The sequence below is a fragment of the Neophocaena asiaeorientalis genome, unplaced genomic scaffold (genome assembly GCF_003031525.2).
Source record: "Neophocaena asiaeorientalis asiaeorientalis breed wild unplaced genomic scaffold, Neophocaena_asiaeorientalis_V1.1 scaffold523, whole genome shotgun sequence".
Classification (NCBI taxonomy): Eukaryota; Metazoa; Chordata; class Mammalia; order Artiodactyla; family Phocoenidae; genus Neophocaena; species Neophocaena asiaeorientalis.
The window spans coordinates 2,130,554-2,141,973 of record NW_020175436.1 but is presented as its reverse complement, the minus strand read 5'-3'; the positions used below and the strand labels follow the sequence as shown (position 1 = coordinate 2,141,973).

At 49.9% G+C, this 11,420-nt stretch overlaps 1 protein-coding gene across 1 annotated transcript in view; it reads left to right on the top strand.

Moving 5' to 3' along the window:
- The first annotated feature begins 5,100 nt into the window (after positions 1 to 5,100).
- Positions 5,101 to 11,420, top strand: part of SCARA5 (scavenger receptor class A member 5) — a 118,165-nt gene continuing 111,845 nt past the window's right edge. Inside the window, exons 1-2 of the mRNA XM_024767733.1 lie at positions 5,101 to 5,415; positions 9,223 to 9,343. Coding sequence (XP_024623501.1) covers positions 9,229 to 9,343 — 115 coding nt within the window. The 5' untranslated portion in view covers positions 5,101 to 5,415; positions 9,223 to 9,228. The remainder of the gene's footprint in view (positions 5,416 to 9,222; positions 9,344 to 11,420) is intronic.

The following is an 11,420-nucleotide window of genomic DNA, read 5'->3' as shown; positions in this document are numbered from 1 at the left end:
TGTATGTATATATATATATAAATAACTGGATCACTTTGCTGTACACCTGAAACTAACACAACATTGTAAATCAACCATGCTTCAATTAAAAAAATAAATAAATAGCAAATTATAGTGAAGATATATGTTAAAAAAAACACTAAATATATGATATGGACCTTTGTGCTTGCTGGAAAAAGAGGATGATGTGAGAAGGGCAGTAGCCTGGGCCTTCCCACTGTGCTCAGAATAATCCAGGTCCTTCCTCCTGTGTTCTCTGTGCTCGGCCTCACAGGCCTCCTGTCTGCCCCCCTAGCTTGTCCACTTTGTCTCCACACTGGGGTCTATGAATCTACTTGCTCCCTGTGCGTAGAACGCACTTTACCCAGATCTTCACACAACACATATCTGTGCAGCACTTGCTGTGTGCCAGGCACTGGTGTAGGCATTTGGGATGCATGAGTGAGTTGCCTTCACAGAGCTGGCCTTCTACAGGCCATAAACAATATAGTAGTAATCATTTGCAAGCATAACGAATTATGTGGTAACTTAAGTCTATTGGGATAATGGGAAAAAAAGACCAAAAGTGGAGCAGGGTAAGGAGAGTCTCCAGGCAGGTCCTGGAGAACGACTTTAAACAAGATTCTTAGGGTCAGCTCCATTGAGAAGGTGCCTTTTGAGAAAAGACTGGAAGGAGGCAAGATTTCACCCTGCAAACATGTGGGGGAACCACTCCCGGCAGATGGAACAGTCAACACAAATTCATCAGGCAGGGACGGAGACGCACAGACAGCTGGGAATTCAGGTCCAGAGTTCAGGTAAAAAAAAATCAAACTAAGTAAGTATAGTTACAGGAGCTCAACTTCACTGGTTGTCAAGGAAATGTAAATTAAAACCACAGTAGGATGACTCCACGAAAGATAAACATCACTAACACAGGCCAGGACGTGGAGCAACTGGAACCCTCACGCTTTGCTGGAGGAAGGTAAACTGGTACAATCACTCTGCAAGATTCTTGGGCAATATCTACTGAAGCTGAACACAGGCCACCCTAGGACCCAGCAATTCCCTTCCAAGGTATATACCCAACAGAAATGCACCCATTTGCTCACCAGGAGACATGCACTGAATGATCACAACGGCACTCTTTACAACAGTCGAAACCTGGAACCTACCCAAATGGCCATCCACAGTAGAAAGGATATTCCCACAATGGAGTACTTATAGCAGCAAGAACGGACGGACTACTGCTAAGCACGAGGGAACAATCTCAGACATGATGTTGAAGCCAGACACGCGGTGAATGATTCCATGGACATGAAGTTCAAAAACAGGCAAAATCATCTGTGGTGATGGAATATGGGATAGTGGTTATCTGGTTCGGGGGCATCAGGGACCAGATGGGGCACGAGGGGAGCTTCTGAGGTGCTTGGAATGTTCTGCTCTACACTCAGGTGCTGGATTCTACTCAGTTTGTGAAGAAGGTACAAACTGGATTATGATTTGTCCATTTTTCCTTAGATATGTTAAACTTTTTAGACTTTTTTTTCCCCCTGTTTCATTTTAGAGTTTTATTTTGGTTGCCTGGGGACTTTAAAAATAATTCTGTGTCTTCTTCATCCCAGTCACATATATATATATATATCTCCTGAGATTACAAAAGGAAGTTAAGCTTTTTAGAGTTTTTTTAAAAAGATTCTTGTTGGGGGAAAAAAAAGAGTCTCTTGGGGGAAAATCCTGGCCTGAGGATGAAGGTTTGAGATTCATCCAACCTGAAGCCATGAGGAGCACCTTGAGGGGTGCTGGGCTGTGATTCTCTGCTCTCATACCTTCTCTCCCCCTGGACCGAGATCCTGAAGGACAGGGGCTGGGTCTAATTCATGTTTGTAGAAATATTTGGAATACATTGCATGAAGGTTATGTGACAGATGTTTGTTGAGTGAATAACTGAATGTATGGAAGGAATCCCTGCAGATGTAGAGGCTCTAGAGGTAGAGGACAGCTGTGAAAGTTGCATTCCAAGAGCCCAGCGTCGTGACCTTCAGTTTCAGCATTGCTGGGTTTCTCCATGTGAAAACTGAGGATGATAACTCTCTCCCCATCTCCGCCCTAGACAGTTGTTGGGACAATCAAATGAAATCATTCAAAGAAAGCAGGAAGCCCTTGAGCACACTGATGAGCCTCATTGGCTTCCACATCCATAGATGCAGCTACTGCAGAAGTTTGTTCTACTATCCTTCAATGTAATCACAGTTTCATAATACCATCTGGTGGAAAATGCCTATTATAAATGCCTTCTGCCATTGACTGGAAGCAAGCTTTTTGGACCATGCTGATTTCAGGTGGCAAGAAGGTATCCTCGGAGCTATGAGCTGCCAGAACAACTCATCCACTAGGAGACATACCTCCCAGGTCACTCCTATACTTTGCTGTCAAATGTCTCCTCGCCTGTTTGGGCAGCTTTAATCAAAGATTGGAAACAACCCAAATGCCTATCAAAAGGAGAACGGATAAACAAGTTGTGCTCTACGCATATGATGGAGTATTACTCAGCCAAAAGGAAAATACAAAGAACAAACTACTGCTATGTGCACTGATATGGACAAATCTTATCACTATAAGAAGTGAAATAAATCAGGCATTAATGAGAGAAAGTCATGTCCTTTGCCTGAAGCTACTGAGTTTAAAAGGCTAAGCTTTATTCCTCCCGCAATTTTAGAGTTTAATAGTTCTGTACCCACTCGTGGGTCTCACATGCAGAGAACGAGACCCCTCCATGTCTGTATCATCAATTACCAATGGTAAGGAGAGGCTCAGCCAGTAGCCTGGGCTGCCTTTGAGTCCCCATCCTTCCTTTCCCCTACGGTCAGGGCACACCAGTATAGGAGTGTTAAAAAAAAATGCCTTGTTCCTTCCTACACTGTTGGTAGGAATGTAAATTGGTGCAGCTACTACGTAGAACAGTAAGGAGGCTCCTTAAAAAACTAAAAATAGAGTTACCATATGATCCAGCAATCTTACTCCTGGGCATATATTCAGAAAAAACAAAAACTCTAATTCAAAAAGGTACAAGCACCCCAATGTTCACAGCAACACTATTTACAATAGCCAAGATATGGAAACAATTTAAATGTCCATCGACGGATGAATGGATAAAGAAGTTGTGGTACATATATACAATGAAATATTATTCAGGCATAAAAATGAATGAGATAATGCCATCTGCAGCAACATGGATGGACCCAGAGATTATCATACTAAGTGAAGTAAGTCAGAAAGAGAAAGACAAATACCGTATGATATCACTTATATGTGGAATCTAAAATATGACACAAATGAACTTATTTACGAAATAGAAGCAGATCACAGACATAGAAAACAAGTGTATGGTTACCAAAGGGGAGAGGGGGTGGGGGAGGGATAACTTAGGAATTTGGGATTAGCAGATACATACTACTGTATATAAAACAGATAACCAACAAGGACCTACTATATAGCACAGGGAGCTCTATGCAACGTCTTGTAATAATGTATAATGGAAAAGAATCTGAAAAAGAATGTATATGTATGTATAAATGAATCACTTTGCTGTACACCTGAAACCTTGTAAATCAGCTATATTCAAAAAAAAAAAAAAAAGGCCTTGCTTCACATAAGTGGGACATCACCAGGGTCTCACCAACCACGGCATTGATTGTTAATATATACGTCTCCACCATGAGATCACTGGAAGTAACGTTTTGAGCACATTTCCTGCTATTTGTAAGATTACATTCCCAGGAATACTGGTGACTTGATGGGTGGCTAAAACACGCTCTTTTTCATCAGAGGCAGTTAGGGGAGTTGTTCGGGGCACAGACTACAGTCAAACTGCCTGGAGTGGAATCTAGCTCTGCCACTCACAGGCTGCTTGACCTTGGACATATTGCTTAGTTCTTCTGTCTCGATAAAGTGGGAATAATAGCAGTACCTACCTCATAGGGCTATTGTCAAGGTTAAATGAGTTAATATATGAAAAGCACTTGGAATTGCCTAGCACAGCATATATATTATGAAGGTTTTTTTTCTCACCTCTTCCTCCCCGCTCCCCTCCCCTCCTTCTTCCTCTTCCTTCTCCAATTATTATTATTATCATCATCATTATGATATAATTACCGGGGTTTTTTCCTGTAAAACGGAGTCTTGGAGCCTCACATTGTAGCTGCCTGCCAGGGACGGTCAGAAGGCGCAGTCACTGCAAATGACTAAGACATTTGCGACTCTGCTGTGGTTTGCTGGCTGCACAGTGGGGAGAGCTGAGCCTTGGTAAACTATTCTCCTGTACGAGGTCTGACCCTCAGGGGTTAAGGCTGAGCTCGTAACCAAGAAACGGGAGCGTGTTCGTGAATGTCACCTCAGAGCTCTGTCCCCCAGGCAGAGCTGCCTTCACCACCTCAACCTGAAGGTAATTACCCTCTTAACATTTTGGTGAAATCTCCTTTTTTACACGTCTTCAGTTATGCTTAGGTTTACACTAGGTTTACAGTTATCTGTGCCCAAGCCCACTTCTCAGCCTGGACTGCAACCCCCTACGGCCGGCGGTGTCCTCTCACTCACCTCTGTATCCTGACCTTTGCGCAGTGTCAGTGCTCCAGAAGTGCTGGCTTCTTTACTGAGTTGCATTGAACTTGACTTTGGGAAGTTCCTTCAGCACTCCCAGAACCCTCTTCTGAATCAGGCAATCCGTGTCCTTTACGGGTGGATGTGACTCCAGGAAAACACAGAAAGTAATTCTAAGCTAAGTTTGGTGAATGAACAGAGCAATGCCAATTCCGTCCTATGAATAAATTTACAAGGCTGGTTTTCTTGCGCGGCTCACAAGCCAGGTCTAGCTGCCATTCTGCTAGAAGCGTTCCAAAACTACCTTGAGCAGGGCCTTTAGAACAAGCGGGTGGAGTCCCGAAGACCAAGGCTGCTCTGGATCCAGCGGGTGTTCCTGCGTGGGGCTGTAATGCTCAAATTGGCCACTAGAGGGAGACGCGTTCCAGACCCCATAGGAGCCTCGCAACTGCTCCAAGAACTTTATAAAGCCAGGCGGCCAGAGCAGCTGCAGTTCACAGCTCAGACAGTATCTAGCAGAGACGCTGGTGCCTCCACAGAACATCTCCCGAGCGCTGCCCAAGGCTGAACGAGGCGGGGCACCAAGACAGGGACTCCCACATGGGCACAAGGTTGAGTCTTGCCTCCTGACCTGATCCTCCTGGAGAAGTGACCCCCGAGACCCTGGGCACCGTGCAGCCTCTTTCTATGACTCCATCTGGATTTGGCTGGCAGTGGGAACGAGCTCTGAGGGGCTGCCTGGGTCTCGGGGTGGTGGCAGCAGCCAGCTCTCCAGCCACCATGGCCAATGCCAGGAACTGAGGGGACGGTCGCTGCAGCCTCACTGGGAGCCCTCAGGTGAGTCTTGGTGCTGACTCCGTCCTAGCACCTGCGCATAGCTTTCTAAAGGCAGCCAGGGGACACAGGGCACTGGGTTTGAGCATCCCCAGGATGTGGAGCGTGGAGGTGCTAGTGCTGGGTGGGAAAGTCCTAGCTGTCAGCCTGGGGGATCTGCTGGGCCCTCATCCAGATGCCTGGGCTGGTGGGTGTGAGCCCTCATTTGGGAGCCAGAGGAAGCGATTGCTTTAGTGGCAACTCTGCCAGCCTCCTGTCACAGCTCCAGAGCCTATTCAGGGAGCAGATGGGACAGGTGACAGTCCCTTTACGTGTGTGTGCGTGCCTGCAGGTGTGTCCAGTGGTGGAGCGTGTGAAGGCAGAGCTTATTTATAAACCATCTGTGCCTCTCCAGCTCCGGGTTGTGATTTAGGTGAACTAAGTACCGTTAGAGGAGGAAAGGGCTTAAAACCGACTTAGCGATTCTGTCTCCAGAGAGGGCCACGTTCAGGGTGATCTCTATTTAGTTTTGATGAGTTATGAGCCCTGCAGAGTTAGATGCTGGAACCCAGCAAGGCTTGGGCCACCCCCTCAGCAGGCAGAATTGATTGTGTCCTGCTGCTGCCCAGAGGGGTACTTGGAGCACCAGGCTCCAGCTCTCAGCTCTGGTCTGCATTTGTGATTGCCTTTCGCAAAGGGATCCAACTGGCATTGTTTCTGGGACTGACTAGGCAAGAGGGTGGCCTCAGGAGACCAGGGACCCCTGTACCTGGCTGCTTGGCAGAATCAGAAAGTGCTGAGGGGCTGTTGGTTCTCACCAGACTCCACCACCGACTGCCTGCATGCCCCTGTCCATGCAGCCCTCCCACATGCCCTGGCCCATACGGGGCTCGCTGGGACCAAGTGGCTAGCAGATGTGTTCTTCCCATCACAGAGGTGATGGCCTGAAGCTGAACGAGCTCAGCTGATTGGGCCAAGTTCCCCAGGGATAAGAAGTGGAGCTGGGATGGGACCCCGTGTCCTCTGAGCCCGCTCTCCCCACAGGTCCCTTTGGTGTCTCCACCCTGCCCGTGTTTCTGTGGCTCTGGTCCCCTCCCTTCTGGCTCTCCTGGCTCCAGGTCACCTAACCTGGCCCTCTTCACTGCATCACTTTGGGCCCGAAAGGGGGCCACCAAAAGGGACTGACACGTGCTTCCTGGACAGAGCAACTTCGCGCTAAGCCAGTGCCCTGGGTGGAAAGCCTCACTCTCTCTGACACCCATCGGTTCTTCCCCTCTGGGCCTTGGCTGGCTTATCTTTAGAATGGGAATATGATAGACCGATGCCACCTGTCTCCCTCACGGGGCTCCTGGGAAGCAGAGAGGTCCCAAAGGCAAAGGGTCTGCGCTGCGGGGGCCGCACGCACACGGGTGCGGAGCTGGGAGGTATTGCTGTGTCGTCACCCCACTTGGCAATTTGTTGCACAGGCTTGGCCCAAAGGCTATAAGACCAATGCCGGGAAGGTCCAAATTCCTGCCCCCCATTCCCCAAGAAAGAAAAGCAGCCCCAGATAAAACCTGGGGCAGACAGAACATTCTTAGGTTTCATTCCCAAGCAGCAAACATTAGCAGCGCCGGCTGAACACTGCCAATCTCATGGCACGGCATCTGGCCTCCAGCTCAGCCCCTTTCCCAGCAGGCTCCCCAGGGCTCCACCAGCTGAGGGGTCCGGAGGGGCAGGGGAGGGGCCGCCCTACAGACACACTCCAGATAATGAGCTGCGCATTCCAGCTCTGATCCAGGAGCTGATGGGCAGAGAGGGAAGCTGGTCCAAGCCCGGCTCCACACCTCCACCCCTGGTTCTCGGAGACCCCACGGGCTCTGGACGGCAGCTGTTGTTGCCTTTGGCAGAGAGAGGGTTCTCTCTCTCAGAGGAGACACCGGCCTCCTGCTTTGCAGCTCCCCAGGACTGAGGCCAGAGGGCGGGGTGCCGCACTAGCGCTTGTGAAACGAGGGAGGGTCCCTTGTAGCTTAGCAGCAGTGGAGCTGCCCAGGGCCGCACCTAGAGGCCCTCCCTGGGTGGAGGACTTAGACGGAGGGCCAGCATCAGGGGACTCGCAAACTGGACACAACTGCAGCCCGGAGAAGCTGCAGTTCTTCCCCGGAGGGCAGGGAAGAGAGATGCCGGCAGGGCTGCAGGCTCCCCTCCACCCTTCCCTCCCACTGGCTGGAAGAAAGGCCCACAGGGCCTGGGAACACCCTGAGTGTGTGTGCCTGCGTGTGTGTGTGCATGCGTGACCATATGTGTGGGGCAGACGGCATCTCATTACTTGAAGTCAAAAGCAGAAGCCCCAGCCATCCCTCCTGGGCCAGCGGAAGGACAGGTGGATGGCAACTGGTCAGCTCTGGCCTCCTCTCAGCCCCGAGGTCAGAGGTCTCTGGAGAGAAAAGTCAGGTTGTGAAAATAGGGGATTTGTGTTTGCTGTGCCCGGCAAGGGGGTCTGGCCATTGTCCCTGTTTATTGGAACAGGGTGGGTGCCTCTTTTCCCTTCAGTCAGTGGCCACTGTCCCCCCACTGCCACCTGCCAGGCCCTGTCCCCTTCTCACAGCGGTAGACGCCTGGCTAGGCTCTCTGGGCCTCAGGGTTGAGTTAGCTTCACGCTGGGCCTGGGACCCACCCATCCTCCCCGGGGGGCTTTTATCTTCCAAAGAATTCACTTTTTAAAAGCGAATTTTGGGGTTCGATATCCAGAGAGTCAAAGAGCATCAGAACCGAAAGTCAACGTAAATCAATGGCTGGAACTGAGCAGGAAGTGGAGAGTCATTTGCAAAATCACCGAGCGTATATGTGGGAAAAGGATATTGAGTATTTTACGTAAATAAACACTTTGTGATCTGGCTCCGCAAATGATTTCTTCTTCTTACACAAAGAATGCAAACGTATCATAGAAAACCCAGAAAATCCAGCAAACAAAAAAGAAGCACAAATCCCCACAATCCCACCCAGAGTCCTGTAATACACGTCTCACCCAGGGAAACGCAGAACATCTCTGAATATCGTCTTTCCCGTCACGTACTTGGGACACGCGTAGATGTTACAACATGGGATCACGCTGTGCACACTTGTGTAAACGGGGCTGGTTCATTTTAAATAGCATACACAGCATTTCCCCATGTTGATGGGACATTCTAGAAATTCCATGGGGTCCTCCCCAAGCCCCAGCGATCCAGCCTCAGGAGGCCATCGGACACCAGGGCCCTCCCCAGTCTAAGGCTGCCCAGACCTTAGTGTCTGGGGAGGCCACCTGCCCCTTGGGCTCCCATGGGGGTGAATCCCTGCTATGGTCCCCTGAACCCAGCCCTTCTGACCATGCCACCTCGGCCAGGTTTGGGAGCAGTTCTGGTCTTAGCTCTGTTGGCTGGTGGTCTCTGTACCCCACTTTAAGTCTAGTTTCTCTCCATTTCCAACACAGAGCAGAAGCCCGAGTCTCCCTGATGTGCCCGGGACTCCAGAATCTTGGAAACTCCTCTGCTTGGGTCAAGAGGGTTGGCTTCTCCCAGCCCCACCCAGCATGGCCCTTGGTGTCCCCCAGCGCAGGGCTCCAGCCCCACCAAGACTTATGAAAGGGAGGGGACGGATCCCATGGTCAGAAAGGTCCAAAGGGCCTTGGCCTCCCCAAGCCAAGGAAGTTGAGGAGGGGGAATTTGGGTCCTAAGGATCTGGTGACTGATGCCTGCTGATGAGGGAGTTTCCCAGTGTTCAGGCTAAGGTCACCACTCATTTGTGTCTCCACCTACAGCTTATGTCCTTTCTCTCCCCCCTGCGTCCTCCCTTCCTCTCCTGCTGCTGCAGGACGCGATGGAGAACAAAGCCATGTACCTGCACGCCACCGTGAGCGACCGTGACTCTGGCTCCATTTTTGAGGAGCCCTTTGATGGCAGGAGCCTGTCCAAGCTGAACCTGTGTGAGGACGGTGAGTGCCTCTGGCTCGGTCTTAGGCGCGAGATCAGCCCTGCCCCCACCACCGGATCCTGGCATTGCCCCAGGGTGCTGGTGACCCCCCCACACTCACACACACAATACTGCATAGGTTGAAATGCGTGCTCGGAAGGGTCTTTTCTGTGTGTTTTCTCATTCATGCATCTCAACACACCTGTGTGACCAGCAAGATAAGACACATTTTACAGATGGGCTAGCGGAAACTGAGAAAAGCATTAAGCATCACACAGCTCGTCAGTCATAGAGGGGCCCCAGCACTGAGTCTCCTGACTCCTAGGGCAATCCTTTTGCCTCTTTGCCATCCTCTCCTCTGGGTGAGGCTGGGGTCACACAAAAGGCAACTGAACCAAGAAGCCCAGACCCTCTCGGGTCATGAGCTTCCTAAAGCGTTTGCAAGGAGGAAACGCACCTCTCCAGATGCTCGTCCTCTCCTGGAACTGAGGCCTCAGGTCATGGCACAGGAAGGGGCCCCATCCTAGTGACCCAGACCGCACTGCATCTTTGGGGGCTGGTTATTTGCTAAAACCCTGGAGATTCAACGGATGCAGTTTCCTCTAGAGGAGCTCAGAGCACCTTGCTGACAGCCAACTCCTGTGCATCCAGCACAGAGCTCTATACTTAGTAGGTGCTTAATAAATGCTTATTGCCTGAATGAATACACTCCTCTTTGCAGTGAGTATAGGAGATGAGAGCTTCATCCCCACTTCAAAGATGAGTAGAAGGAAACTCACAGGAGAGTTTTGTAAAAACTTATGGTCAATGAGATGGAAACAGGCCGTCTTAGGGTTCTCCAGAGAAACAGAAGCGAGAACAGAAATGAGATGTCTACACACAAAAAGAGACTGATTATGAGGAATTGACTTACATGGTTATGGAGGCTGAGAAGTCCCACGATCTGCTGTCTGTAGAGTGGAGACCCAGGGAAGCTGGTGGTATAGTTCAGTCCGAGTCAGAAGGCCTGAGAACCAGAGAAGCCAATGGTATAGATCACAGTCTGAGGGCCGGAGAGGATGAGATGATATGTCCCAGCTCCAGCAGTCAGGCAGGAAGCAAAAAGTGAATTCCCCCAACTTTTGTGCTACTCAGGCCCTCAACTGATTAGATGAGACCCACCCACATTGGGGAGGACAATCTGCTCTACTGATTCCACCAAGTTAAAAGCTAATCTCATCTAGAACACCCTCATGGACACCCAGAAATGATGTCTAATCTGGTTACCCTATGGCCAACCGAGTTGACATATAAAATTAACCATCCCAGATGCCTTTATTCAAACTTTTTCTCAAGCACCATGTTTCATTGTGTTCCACTATGCCAACTGCCTTTGTCTTGAAATTACTCAAAATTAGAAATGACTCCCCCTCATCCAACCCCATCTTTCCTCCCATGAGGTGCTGAGTGTAGGAAGGGAAGTTGGGTGGCTCAGAAAGGCAGGGATTAGGGATTGTCTCAGGAGGGAGAGGAGACAGGAGATTTGGATTCTTCACCTGCCCTAGTAAACTACCCACCATCAGAGCCCTTCCTCTGAATTCCAGTCCACAACCACATTTTGAGGACCCACAATGTGTCAAGCTATGGGTTAGGTGCCAGAGATGCTCCAGAGAGAAATGAAACCATCCTTGTCCTCCAAGAGCTTCTGATCCCAGTGGGAGGGACTGGCATGGGGACAATTACCCACCACGTAAAGCAGGTAAAAATATGTGTGATTATTAAAGTCAAGCAGGGTGAAGCCTTTCTGGTAAAGGCCTTAAAGATCGAATACAGTTTTGTAAGAGAAGAGGTAGCTGGGGAAAGGTATTACCAGCTGAGTTGCACCAGACAGGCCAGTGTTTCTGTTAAGTTAATGACACCTGGGAAGAGAGGAAGGCCCCCAGGGAGCTACCAGTGCTCAGCTTTCCCCCATCAGTACATCAGCAAAGCCAAGCTGGCCTTCACATCCTTCATCCACCCTCTCCCCAGTGACCCATCAGTAAAGAGGCCTGATTTGGGAAGAAAGAACTGGGGTACAGCTCAGAGAGGTAATTGCAGGACCACCAGGGCCATCCTGGGGT